This window comes from Loxodonta africana, chromosome 14 (assembly GCF_030014295.1).
Source record: "Loxodonta africana isolate mLoxAfr1 chromosome 14, mLoxAfr1.hap2, whole genome shotgun sequence".
Taxonomy (NCBI): Eukaryota; Metazoa; Chordata; class Mammalia; order Proboscidea; family Elephantidae; genus Loxodonta; species Loxodonta africana.
Window position 1 is genome coordinate 51,275,981 of NC_087355.1, and position 14,888 is coordinate 51,290,868.

General features: G+C 41.3%; 1 protein-coding gene across 1 annotated transcript in view; it reads right to left on the minus strand.

The window, feature by feature from the left end:
• The window catches only part of SNX31 (sorting nexin 31), a 70,275-nt gene that overhangs the window by 43,017 nt on the left and 12,370 nt on the right, over nt 1-14,888 (minus strand). Inside the window, exon 4 of the mRNA XM_064267969.1 lies at nt 7,933-7,997. Coding sequence (XP_064124039.1) covers nt 7,933-7,997 — 65 coding nt within the window. The remainder of the gene's footprint in view (nt 1-7,932; nt 7,998-14,888) is intronic.

Here is a 14,888-nt window from a genome sequence, read left to right on the forward strand (position 1 = left end):
ATGAAATGCAGTAATTTATGATCTTGCTATAGCAAAAATCCAAGTTGCACAAATGACGAGCCCAGTGGGGATGCAAGCCGATACCTAGCAAGTGAGAGCCAACTGAGGGCCACCACAGCTCTTCTTAGGAGTAAGCGCTCTGTGAGAGAAAGGATGTATGTTAGAGGTGGTTACAAACTTGAGGACCTGTGAAGTTCTTAGGAGGGACTGTTCTAGAGTGTCATGGATACCCTTGAGACACTCTAAAGCCATGAGACTTCAGGAAAGCATGGGGCTGAGGTTAATGCTACAGTTACTATAAACCTGTTGCCATCGAGTTGATTCAGACTCATAACAACCCTACAGAACAGAGTAGAACTGCCCCCTAGGGTTTCCAAGGCTGTAATCTTTACGAAAACAGGCTGCCACATCTTTCTTTCATGGAGCAGCTGGTGGGCTTGAACTGCCAACCTATCGGTTAGCAACGGAATGCTTAAACACTGTGCTACCAGGGGTCCTTACAGTTACCACAGAGAGTGGGATTCCAAGAGGAGGCAAGGCCTAGAAAGGCAAATGGCTGCCCAGACAGACCCTCATAGGGTGGCAGCATTAGGGTGGGCTTCTCTCAGCACCTTTCAACTATGATCCTATCAATTCAGAGTTTGCTTCATCTCTCAGAGGCTGATTCACAGTCTTTCTCATGCCAGGTTCCATGAGAGAATTAAACCCTAATGCTCCAAGGCACCCAGTGAGTGTAACGAATTAACTTCTGTCCTAGGCATTTAGAATGGTACTAGTCAAGTATCATCCCTCGGAGAACTGAGATGAGTCAGTCACTCATATCATTTTCTGTGTTCTGAAAATGATACTGTTATATATAAACCAGAATACCAGTAAATTATAGTGAGAGTAGGAGGCAGGGATCTCTTGTAGTGACTAGAATATTTGCATCCAGCCAGGCTACCCCCTCCTTGGTATCAGGTTGAAGGAAGGGAGATTCAAATAACCAATGAGAAAAAAGTTTGAGGATCATGGAGTTGGTGCTCAGGTAAGCTGACCAGGTGAGATCCTTTCCCCTCAACAGGCAACACCTCCCCTCCTGACCTCACCTCTGACATTCACAGACACCACAGATTGATTGTCATAAGCCTTTGTAGGAAGCCAGAAGAATCTGACAACTCAGTTGCTCAAGGCGGGGTCTACCTCAAAAGCCTGATCACATTAGTGACATATTTATTTGTCCTAATTTTATCAATAAAGGGCAAGCTTTCACTTTAAATTTTAACATCTATCCTCACATACTTAAAATTACTAAGTTTCTATGATTCTGAACCTAAGTATTTCAGAAGAGAAATCTACTTCTTTCCAAATTCAAAGGGTCAGTCCAAGAAACATACCCTTATGTAGTATATCTACCTATATGAACAACATGTATATATAGCATACCATTAGGAATAAATATAAGATTCGTGTATTTATAACATACAAACATAACGTTAGAACACGACACTGATAATTGTGCTTTGTTCTGCTTCACGTATAATAGCTTGTTTAATTCTCATAACAACCCCATTTTTCAGATGATGTAAAGGTTCACAGAGGTTAAATAATTTGCCAAGGACACACTGCTAGTTGGTGGCAGAGGCAGGGCTTAAGGTCAGCTCTGCATGACTCTAGGGTCTAGGGTCTGGGCTCTAAATAGGGTGAACTTATCTCCCAGCTGGCCCAGGATGATCCTAGAATCAGTCTGCATCTCAGCGTAGTAATTACAGCCTTCCTTTCACTCTCAAAAGTGTCCCGGTTTAGATGATAAATATTATGGCCACCCTAACTCTAAGCCACCATGTTACAGTGCCTCCCTCCACATACAATAAGTTTCTGTCTGTGTGATGTGAATTTGCTACTTCCTTGATCACTGTGTTTGTAACTTTTCGAACAGTTTTATAGCTTCTCACTGTTACTACTGGCCTCTGAATCAACAAATGCTGAACCGCCTACCAGGTTTTCCCTTCAAATATCCAGTGCTGGAGCAATCCTTGTTCCAGAATCTGTTGAGAATCACTCAAAAGCCTTCAACAAAATGCCTGAGCCACTTGTCTCCCTTCTCCACAGTGCAGGCTCTGAGCTTCCCACACATCACCTCAGGCCACACTCTCTTCGTGCCTTCACTTCTACCTTTGAGCCTTCCAGGGGAGTTTTGAACGATTTCCCTCGTTCTTCTGCAGCAATGATAACTCTTGGATTGGAAACACAGCAGTGCCCTCCAGGCCCCACATTTGGCTGAGATACAGCCAAATATGTTGTGTACCATCAAGCTGATTCCGACTCATAGTGACCCTACAGGACAGTGTAGGCCTGCCCCATACAGTTTCCTCGGCTATAATCTTTACGGAAGCAGGCTGCCGCATCTTTCTCCCACAGAACAGATAATGGGTTCAAACAGCAGACCTTTTGGTTAGCAGCCAAGGGCTTAACCATTGTGCCACCACAGCTCCTGAGATACAGGTAGTCAGGGGTTGGGCTTCCCAAGAGCAACTGTTCTCAATAGCCCCTTTCTAGACACATCTTTGTTAGGTCATAGGTTCTTTAACTTTTCTGGCGTGAACTCACAAACACCTCTTACCTCAGGGGGGGAAGAAAAAACCTTACGAAATGAATGGAAAGAATGGCATTGCATTTTGATAAGGTTCTAAAGGAAAGCCTAGCATTCGTTATCTCACTGTAACTTCCAACTCAAACTATTGCAGACCAGTAACTGTCTAAATTATATAAAATAGTCAAAATTATATAAATGTAGGATAAGGGTGATAGTTGTACAACATGATGAATGTAATTAATGTGCCTTAATTGTACATGTAAAAATGCTGAGTTGGCAAATATTTTGTTTTATATATATATATATTTTACCACAATAAAACAACTGAAAAATTAGAGAGTACAAAAATATCCCCTGAAGTCTTCCTTAAACCAACAATAGTTTAGCTTAATTAGTAAAGAATGTCTGCCTTGAGCATTGTGATCTCCTAAAGAACCATCTATATGATATCAAACTGACAACAGCAACTCGAAAGGTTAGATAGGAAACTTCAGGGGTGGTGAGGTTATGTTAACGGGGGAGGAACAATTTGGAAAGGAGGTGAGAATGTTTGCACAGCTTGAAGAACGTAATCAACGTCACTGAAATGTGCATGTAGAAATTGTTGAATTGGTGTATGTTCTCCTATGTGTATTTTCAACAATAACAATAACAAATAAATAAAATAAATTATTTTAAAAAGTAAAGTAATCCTTAAAAAAGTACAGAGGAAAAAATGATACATATGCATATGTTTCTTTATTAAATTCTTCCCCAAAAGAAAAGTTAGGAGGCAGATGGATTGGTAGAGAGTCAGATTATAGACGGTCCTGAAATAGAGATTGAAGGTTGTATTAAAAAGGCAAAAGGGAGCCACGGTGGGTCTGGGTCAGAAAGATGGAAACAAAGTTAAAGGGAGATTTGTGTGGCACTGTGGTATAAAATGGACTGGAAGAGAGATTGGAGGATGCGAGAGACCTGAGAGAGAAGTTGGTTGCAGCCATCCACCCTTGAGATGCTGCAGGACTGGTCTAGACCATTGTGATTAAGAACACAAGCCAACTGTCTGGATTCCAAGCCTACTTGGGCCACTCACTGCATATGACCTTGTATAAACCTCGAGAGGTTACTTCTCCTCATTCCTTCAGCTCTAAAATGAGGACAGTAATAGTGCCTACCTCTTAGGATTGTGGTGAGGAGTCAAGGAAGTAACAAGCTTGGAATTTAGAACAGCACTGATTACCAACATTCAAATGGTAGCCTAATTGTTTTGTTATTGTTAGCCATAGGGATGAGGAAGAAGCAAATTAACTTTGATTTGATTTAGTGGCTACAGGTAAGAAATAAAGTCAAAAGAGATTCAAAGATGTCACCACTCAAATTTAATCTAATACTGAGTTCGCTATATTTTATATCTTAAATTATGTCTTTAACCACCCACTTCTCTCCATCTCCACCTCCAGCACCTTAGACCCAACTAACATCTCCTCTCCCCTAGACTCCTACAATAGCCTCCTTACTGGTCTCCTTGCTTCCATTCTTCTCACCTACAAAATATGCTCCACATAGCAGCCAAAGAAATATTTTAAAGATGCAAACTTAAAAATGTCCGTCTCAACTCATCAGACATGAAAGGGACTGGACAGTGGGTAGGAGAGAGATGCTGATGAAGAGTGAGGTAATTATATCAGGCGGACACTTGAGACTGTGTTGGCATCTCCTGTCTGGAGGGGGGATGGGAGGATAGAGAGAGTGGGAAGCTGGCAAAAATGTCACGAAAGGAGAGACTGGAAGGGCTAACTCATTAGGGGGAGAGCAAGTGGGTGTACGGAGTAAGATATATATAAACTTATATGTGACAGTCTGACTTGATTTGTAAACGTTCACTTGAAGCTCAATAAAAGTTAATAAAAAAAAAAAAAAAAAAGTCCGTCTCTTGCTTATGACCCCCTCAATGTTTTTACATTGTTCTTGGAGCAAGGAACAAAATTCTTTTCTTGGCCTCCAAGCCCTGTACGATCTGCCCTTCCCACCCTTTCCAGCCTTATCTTGGTACTTTACCCCGTCTTCATGCTCTCAGCATGCCAGCCACACGGGCCACCACTCAGGTCACCAGAGGTCAGAGGCTCTGTGGTCTTGTCCCCAAGTCATCTCACCTGCCATTGTGTCCTGAGCACCAAACATGTTCGCTAATAGTCAGCAAACATTCAACAAATACCTACTGAATAAATGATGCTGAGATTGCTATAGCAGGAGACTGGGAAAATGGCTGCATCACTGATTAAAATGGGAGATTGTAATGGAGAGTTGGGGTGAAGCAGGAAAGGTGAAGCACTGCGTCTCCATCCATAGCCCCAAGAAATAGCAGTCCTATGATTTGCTACCCCCACACCCCTGGACACAGCTAAGCTGGAGGAGGGGATGACATCTGACCCAAACAGGGCCAATGAGACACTCTGTTCTAGATGTTTAAAATTAAGGCACAAAGAGATAGGTAATACTGTAATTTTAGGAGTTCCCAAACCCCACACAGCACAATCACCTGGGAAGCTTGCTTGCTTAGATAGATAGACGACAGACAGACAGACAGATAGGTAAAATGAAGCCGGTGACATAAGACAGTCATATAAGGTTATAAAGGTAAAGTACTAAGAAAACTAAAATCAGATAAAAATCCTTCAAATTATCAAAAGAAGAAAAAAAAAAAAAACCACACACCAAGCAAAGCTCCAAAACATTTTTTAATAAAAACAAAAACTACAAGGTACAAAAAAGGTTATACAACTAAAGACAAATTCAGGTCTGTGTCTTGATATAGAATAATCTGCAAGTTTTAAGTTTTAAAAAACAAGGTTCAGCAAGTGCATAGAATATGTGCTTGCTTATCTGTAAAATAAGAAGGATATGATCAGGAGCCCAGACCCTGGCTCCTGATCCCATTCTCCAGTAAAATGAAGCAAGCCTCTTTGGAGAAATGGCTGATTCTAGGGCAGGAAATGTACGAGATGAGCCTAGAGCAGAAAGTTCAAAAAAGGAAAAAATGTTCCAAAAACAGAACACAATGATGGGTTCACAAGAACCCAAGGGACACAAGAACCAAGTGAGAGTTCCCAATGCACAAAGCTGGAACAATTTATGCAGGAGGAGAGGAGAGGAACATAAGGAGAGGAACATAAATCCCCACTCCTTAACTTTGGGCTGCAAATAGTGACTTCCTTCGAAAGAGTACAGTATGGAAAGGAGGGAAAAAAGAGTAACTTTACAGTGCAGAAACCTGACAACACTCCCTCAGCCAGGTGATCAAGGTCAACGTTAGCAGTGATAAGTCATGCTGATACTAGGCACCTTGATATGATGTGATGGAAATGGCACTTTACCTCTGTGGTTTTCCTCCCTCAAATCCGTAACTCTGGCTTAATCATGAGAAAAACATTAAACAAATTCTAATAGAGGGGGAGCCTACAAAATACCTGATCAATATTCCTCAAAACTGCCAAGGTCATCAAAAACAAGGGAAGTCTGAAAAACTGTCACAACCAAAAGGAACCGAAGGAGACATGACAGCTAAATGTAATGAGGTTATCTTAGATGGGATCCTGAAACAGAAAAAGACATTAGATAACACTAAGGAAATCTGAATTCAGTATGGGCTTTAATTAATAATAATGTATCAATAAAACGAACAAACAAAAAACCCAGTTACCATTGACTCTGACTCATGGATACCCCATGTGCTACAGAGTAGAACCGAGCTTCACAGGGTTTTCTTGGCTGTAATCTTTACCGAAGCAGATGAACAGGCCTCTCATCTACAGCACCGCTGGGTAGGTTCAAACTGCCAACCTTTCTGTTGGCAGCCGAGAGCAAACCATTTGAGCCACCCAGGAACCCATATTGGTTCATTAATTATGGCAAATGTACCATATTAATAATAGGGAAACACTGGTGGCATAGAGGTTAAGTGCTATGGCTGCTAACCAAAAGGTCGGCAGTTCAAATCCACCAGGCACTTCTTGGAAACTCTATGGGGCAGTTCTACTCTGTCCTATAGGGTCACTATGAGCTAGAATTGACGATGGCAATGGGTTTGGCTTTGTTTTTTTTGGGGGGGGTGCAGGAGGCATATGGTAATTCTCTGTAGTATGTTCACAATTTTCCTGTAGATCTAAAATTATTCTAAAATATAAAGCCTATTTTTTTAAAAAAATAAAGAGAAAAGGATATCTGCACTCATATATGTTTGTATATGCACAGAAAAAGTGTAGAAAGAGCACACATTTAACTGTAAACAATGGTTGTCCCTGAGGAGGAGGATTGGGGTGTCTGTGATGCGAGGAAAATTGATTTCATTGTGTACCCTTTTGTGCTGTTTGAATTCAACTACCATCAACATCACCACCACACAAGGAACTTTACAAAGAAAAAGAACATATGTAGTTTTTAAACCATCAAGTATATGTAAAAATATGAACCGATATACAGTGGAGGCCAGGTCTCAGGTCTCAGGGCAGTCTGTCAGCGTATGTGAACCACTGCATGAAGGAAATGTCGCTTATGGAACAACATGGCTCTAGTTTTTGAAAATCTGATCAAGCTTTCATTCCTCCCCTAGATAGGGATCAAGTTTAATAATACCATATTATTGTACAACTGCAATCCTTTCAGAGCTTTCCACTCAGTCAAGTACATGCACCAGGCATAAAAAAACGGTCCCGTGTGTACAATTAGAATGAGGGATGTGCCAAACAAACACACCTAGTGAAGTTTCAGCCTCTAGGGGCCAAGTGGCCAGCAGCTCTTTAGACTGGTAAAGGAAATGGAGTTCTGTGTCTCCTGTTATTCAGGCTGAATTTTCTCCTTGACCCATTACAGTAAAGTTAAGAGCAGAGAGTATACAAGTAATAACTGGTGTGGCCCACCGTTCTGACGTCTTTACCTTGGCACACTTTGAAATCTCAGCTACAGAACTACGGTCACAGAAATGTTATGGGATCCCTTAGTGATAAAAGCTGCAGTTCTAAGGCTTTCTTCTTCATGGCCAGTTTTGAAATGCACAATGCTTAGGCTACAGAAAAAGTTATCTGCTTAATTAAAATGAGCCAAAGTTCAAGTGATACAGCTCTATTTTCCATCTAGAATCTAAATCTCCAAAAGGACAAAATGTTGTCATTGTTAGGTGCTGTTCTTTCAAGTCTGTTCGAGAACAAAACAGGAACTATTTATCCTCTGATCTACTCCAAATGAATATATTTACCCGACAGTCCAGGCTCTGTGGGGATGATGGCCAGAAACACACACACAGGCATGCACACACGTTGTTAAATAAGAGACATGTTCTGCAGAGAAATAACGGCCTCATTGAAGAAGAGTAAGCTTACCAGCTGTAACTGTTTTACAAAATCAATGAAGACATCGCTTCTCAACACGTTTGGGTCCATGGGTACTGAAAAACATGGACAGGACAGCAAGCTGGGTTAGTAGGGGGCTGGCCTGGGCCTTCCCTATCAAATAGCTCTGTCCCCCAGGGTTCTCACCTGGGTTCTGTTGCCTCCTTGAAGGCAGTGGAGCTGGTAGCTCTCATAGACACTAAAATCCACAAAGCTTGCCTCCTCCAAGCAGCCTTGACAACACGTGACCCCATCACACCAATTGAGGGTGATTGTGTTCACAGTTCACAGGAATCTCACTTTATTCATGCACACTACTGCTCAATATCCATTTTGCTTCCCTTCCAGGATGATAATGGAATTAATATGAAGCAGCAAAAATATCTTAAAACCTAGATCTGGACTACCAGTTTAGCAAGACAATTGGTAATTTGAAAAATTTAAATCAACCAAGAAACACTGATTGAGAGGGCCTCTTTTAATACCAGAAGCTCTTAAGAGGCTACAAAAGAAGCAGTTAAAAGACAGAGACATTCAAGATATTTTATTTAGCAAGATAGTCTACAGAAAAAAAAAAGTGTATTTCCCCGTTAGTTTTGAAGCTCCAGACACCAATATCCAGATACTGTGGCCACAGCAGACAGAGCAGTCATTCCACCTGAGAACTTCAAATACATGGATGCAGTTCGCTGGCGTCCTCCTTACTAATCTCCCTTCCCACAAGTCCTCTCCTGGACCCTGAACTTTAGGTAAACTTGTGGTTAAGAGCTATGGTGAGCTACGGCTGCTAAGCAAAAAGGTTGACTGTTCAAATCCACCAGCCACTCCTTGGAAACCCTGTGGGCAATTCTGCTCTGTCCTATAGGGTCGCCACCATGAGTCGGAATCTGCTATAGGTTTGATTTTTTGGTTTCGTTTTTATATACTTACTAAATCTGTGTTAAATTTCCTTCCTTTTTTTTTTTGGTTGTTGTTTTATTGATTTTATCACATAACCTTCACCAACATTCAAAGCCAGCACTGACTGATGTAATTTCAGGTTGCTTCTTTCCCAAATAGTGCTATGTTGTCCAAAATTATAAAATAGAGTCTCCATAACTCCTGAGGGAGAATTTCAGGGAAAAATAAACAAGCCCTTGCCCAATTTTGGAAACCCTGGTGACGTAGTGGTTAAGTGCTATGGCTGCTAACCAAGAGGTCGGTAGGCACTCCTTGGAAACTCTATGGGGCAGTTCTATTCTGTCCTATAGTGTCACTATGAGTCAGAATCGACTCAAAGGCAACAGGTTTGGTTTGGTTTTGGGCATGTGGTATACATGCAAAATAAGCTTAGAATCATTAGTATGGGTTCTTGGGGATGGGAAAACCTGTTGAAAAAGGTATTTATCTAACTAGTATTTACTATACAACTGTTAAGAATCAGGTAATGTGGTAAGTACTTTGAATATTTTAGCTCATTTAATCTTTATAACTGAAAAACAAGCCTGTTGCCGTTGAGTCAATTCTGACTCGTAGTGACCCTATAGGACAGAGTAGAACTGCCCCATACGGTTTCCAAGGAGCAGCTGGTGGATTTGAACTGCCGTAGAGCAGCCGTAGCTCTTAACCACTATACTACCAGGTTTCCAAAAACTCTGAGGTAAATATTATCTCCGTCTTACAGATAAAGAAATAGAGGCTAAAAAACTGACAATAGCAACTTGAAAGGTTGGGTAGGAAGCTTAGGGGACAGAGAATTTATGTTAATGAAGGAGGAAAAACTTGGAAAAGCAGGGTGAGAATGGTTATGCAGCTTTAAGAATGTAATCAATGTCACTGAATTGTACATGTAGAAATTGTTGAATTGGTGTATCTTCTGCTGTGTATATTTTCAATAACAACAAAAAAAATACAATAAATTATTAAAAAAAAAAGTGTGGTTCAGAGAAGGTAAAGGTGTTGCCCAAGGTCACACAGCCAGTAAGGAGCAGGGCTGAGATTTGACTCTAAGTCTGATTCCAGAGTCTGTGTTTCCAGTTACCACTGCTTCCTTAGTTTTACCTTATTAAAGAGCAATCAGCTAAGCTGATGTGCACAGCTGAACAAGCCAGAAATTAAAGCCATGTTAGGCTGAGAGTTATGTGACAGTAAGGGCCATATGTGAGTTACCCCACTATATCCCAGTTCATGGCAGGGGCACAGTAAACATATGCTGAAGGAAAGGTGCATCTGATGCTAATGCCTTCGCTCTCAACCACTGCCAAACACCAAAAACCTGTTGCTGTCAAGTAGATTCTGACTCATAGCGACCCTACAGGACAGAGTAGAACTGCCCTACAGAGTTTCCAAGGAGCGCCTGGTGGATTCGAATTGCTGGCCTTTGGGTTAACAGACGTAGCTCTTAACCACTACGCCGCCAGGGTTTCCTCATCCACTACAGTATGCAGAAATCTTCACGTTGTCCTTGTCAGCCGCAGCCTTGAGGTAATGTGGCTTTACATGCATTCAGCAAAAAATGTGGCAGCCTTTTTATATATGTATGGTTCAGTTTTGTCCACTTCCATAAACAAAACAGACAAAAATTATTGTGCTACCCAACACTCCGAACACACACACAACTACATGGACAGGTCAATGGGCAGTGCAAAGGGACATCTGGTTACACTCCACCCTTTCAATACATGTGTGAGCCAGACGTCCCCTGGGCCCCATTAACCTGTGAGTCCTAGGACAGGTTATTTTTTTCAGTCCTGTCCTCAAATTTGTTTTAAGGGGCTGCCCAGGGCATGGTCATTCCTAGCCTTTGCCTATACAATTTTTGCCTCTTTCTGATTTGGAGTAAAACATCTTGCTCTTTTATTTTTTTGGTGGCCATAGAGCAGATCCCTTAATAGAGAGGCTTGAGCACCGAAAGAGAAAGACAGAGTGATTGATTAGACACTCTATATAGTTTTTACCATAGCCCTTTCTTTCCTAGAAAGCATCATTCTACCCACTCCCACCTCCCAGTCTATCAGCCAATGTCAAAAACCCAATTATGAAGTTTGAGTTCTTTCTTGTGAGACTCCTGGAACCCAGTTTAGTATCCAAAAAAGATTATGAGAGGATGCCTAACCCTCCATGCCATAATATCCCACCTCAAACAATGCACTCTATCAAACTCTCCCTAGTAAAAATCTTTGTAGTTGTGGTGCTCGAGCCCTTCTGTTATAGGACCTACCCACAAGCCCACCATAAAAAATAAAATAAAATAAGAGAGCAAGAAGATGTTTTTCTCTAAATCAGAGAGTTATCCTAACTCAGGAATTTCTTTTGGAGGGGGTAGAGTAATATATCTTTTAAATGACATTCTTTAAACGACATTCTGCAGTATATATTAAAATTTTACTCCCAGGAATGGATACTTTATTCACCATCTAATATCTAGGAATTGCCCTCACTTAGCACATGTGACATAGGTGCAATGTGATTATCGTTAAGTCCCCACTTGGGGGAATCTCTGCTCCTAGGCAGTTGCTCCTCCAGATACGAATCCTCAGGTGTTATGGTACGCTCTATATGCTGTATGGCACAGTGTTTAAGAGCTTGGCCTCTGAGACCAGACTGCTTGGATTTCAGTCCCAACTCTGCCACTTACCCGTTGTATGACCCTGGACAAATTGCTCAAGCATTCTGCATCTCAGTTTCCTTATCTGTGAAACGGTAATGATAATCTACCTCATAGGGTTTTGGTAAGATTAAATGAGTTAACCTAAGTTAAATGCAGAGACTAGTCAACTATCAGTATTGTTGCTGTATTTGCAAATAGCACCGAAAGCCAGTTGTTGTCAAGTTGATTCAGAGTCATGGCAACCCCATGTGTGTCAGAGTAGATCCATGGTCCACAGGGTTTTCAATGGCTGGTTTTTCAGAAGTAGATCACCAGGCCATTCTCCCTAAGTGTGTCTGGGTGGACCCGAACCGATAATCTTTCAGTTAGCACCTGAGTGTGTTAACCGTTTGCACCACCCAGGAATTCCACAGTGAGCACAGTAATTAGTATTTTCATTCCTTCAGTTGTGGGGCCTCTTCCTTCTCTGACTAGTCCCATGGTTACTTCTGAGGTCCCAAAGGGAGTAGAAGACTGACCCCACAGCCTGGCCCATCACTTGTCTCCCCTTACCCTCTGGCTCACCGACTGTTTCCTTGCCTGTCTCTGTAGAAGTCAGAAGAAGAGCTTCAGGACCTGGCTTGGGGCAGAGTTCCCTCTCTCTGACTTGGTGCCTGCCCACTGGGCTCAGAAGCAGCAGGTAGCATTCCCATAGTTTCAGCCCTTCAGTACGTTATTTTGGGAGTGATGAGTAGATGTGACCCATTCTGTGCCCATACACAGAACTCTCTGATCCTCAGGCCCTATGCCGGGTCATCAGGCTCACCAGGCCGACTTCCTCCCTCGCTAGATTTGGTCATTTTTTTCTTTCAGGGGCCCTGTGGTCTCTTCCTGGCATTTAGCTTCTACCAGGTTCCCCACCCGCTCCACTGGACACAACTAGCCGGGTTTTAAGTCTCTGCCTCAAACAAATTCCAGGATGAACTCAGATAGATATGAGCTTCCTGACATAAGGATTTGAGCCCAGAACAACAGATGAAATGCAGGGGGAGGGACATGATGGTGGAGAGGTAGGGGTGGCCTAATGCCCCAATGCAGATTTTTAAAGTCTTAATTCCAGGAGGATACACAAGACATCCTGATGATACGGATAAAGACCGGGCCCGGAAAAATGATATCTTAAGCATTGTGATAATTTATGAAAAGGCCAGGTGTCAAAGGAGTATTTCCTTAAAACCTGAGAAGACAAACCAAGAGAGAATGAAAATTCAAAACATGTTATATTTTGAGCTAGAAAGGGCTCATGCGACTGGTTAAAAAGAAGCATATTTTCCATTACATGAAATGAATGGGAAATAGATGCCTTCTAGAATTTTTATTTATTATGTTAAAAAAATATATATATATATGTAAACTTGAAAGATTAAATAGGAACCTTAGAGGACAGTGAGTTTATGTTAACGGAAAGGAACAACTCAGAAAAGGAGGGTGAGAATGGTCGTACAACTCAAAGAATGTAATCTATGTTGCTGAATTGTACATGTGGAAACTGTTGAATTGGTGTATGTTTTGCTTGTGCATATTCTCAACAAAATAAACTACATATATGTACATGTATAGTAAATATATATGTACAGCTATGAAAAATAATAAGGTAAATCTATAATTGCTGATCTAGAACGATCCCTAAGAAATATATTTAAGAGAAAAAAATCAACATACAAAAAAAAAGGACTTTTTTTCTTTTGCTATGAAGGACATTGGTGGACTAGCTGGTGAAGTTTGAATAAGGCCTGCAGATTAGATAACATTCCTGTCCCAATGTTAATTTGCTGATTTTGATAACTATACTGTGGTTACCTAAGAAAATGTCCTTGATCTTAGTAAATACACAAAAAAGTATTTAGGGATAAAGTGTCTTATGTCTGCAACACTAGGAAGCATTAAAAGAAATATATATATATATATATATATATATATATATATATATGGAAACCCTGGTGGCACAGTGGTTAAGTGCTATGGCTGCTAACCAAAGGGTCAGCAGTTCGAATCTGCCAGGCGCTCCTTGGAAGCTCTATGGGGCAGTTCTACTCTGTCCTATAGGGTTGCTATGAGTTGGAATCGGCTCGACGGCACTGGGTTTTTTATATACATATATTTGTTGTTTTTCTATATTGTTTTTTTAAAAATGCTTAATAGTGTTCCAGATGGCAACTAACAACCACAACAAATATTGGACTCATAGTGACCCCAGCGAAACAGAGTAGAACTGCCCCACACGGTTTCCTAGGCTGTAATCTCTATAAAAGCAGATTACTAGGTCTTTCTCCTGCAGAGCCACCGGGTAAGTTCAAACTTCCAACCTTTTGGTTAGTGGTTACGCTTAACCATTGTGCCACCAGGGTTCCTTTAGATAACATACATACCCACATATATATGTATATCTTGTTGTTATGTGCAGTTGAGTCAATTCTGACTCACAGCAACCTGACAGGACAGAGTGGAACTGTCCCATAGGGTTTCCTAGGCTGTAATCTTTACTGGAGTAAACTGCCAGGTCTTTTCTCCCTGGGAGCTGCTGGTGGGTTCGAACCGCTGACCTTTTGGTTAGCAGTTGAGTGCCAGTAAGGTTCCTATATGCATATATACGTGTATACCTATCTATCTACACATATGTATGCACGCATAGGAAAGAGAGATTAAATCAAATGCAAAACGTTAACATTTGCATAATCTAGGTGAAGGTATACAAAAATTCTTTGTATTATTTTTGTAACTTTTTCATAAGTCAGAAATTATTTCAAAATAAAGTTTTTTAAAAAATCAAGGCACAGAAAAATGTGCAAAGTAGGCTTCAGTTTGTGTTAAATAAAAAGGGGGACACACTCTAGTACACACACAGATCGTTTCTGAGGAATACAGGACACTGGTGATAGTGTTTACTTCTGGAGGCATGGGGGTCTGGGGTTGGAGGGAAAATTGTCATTCATTGCAACTCCTCTATACGGTTTACATATTTTAAAGTATTATATGTATACTGTTATCCAATTAAAAAAAAAACTGCATAATACCAATTTTGCTATTTACCCCCGACCCCCTCTTTTCTGTGAGAACTTAATCTTGCCAACCCGGTTTTGCTGTCCACAGCATTTTCAGGATCCAGGCAACAGGCGAAGGCTGCTGTCCCGTAAGCCCCATAGGGAGCAGGGCAGACCTCCGAGTGTCCTGGTGCCCTGTCATGTCTTCCTGGAAAGGACTGAGATGGAGGTGCCATCTCTGGCACTACCAGCAAACATCCCTGATACCTCCTAAGAGATTTCATGTAAAGAGCTCATCTCATCCCTTAGTTCAGTCTTAGCCCAGATAACACTTCTTT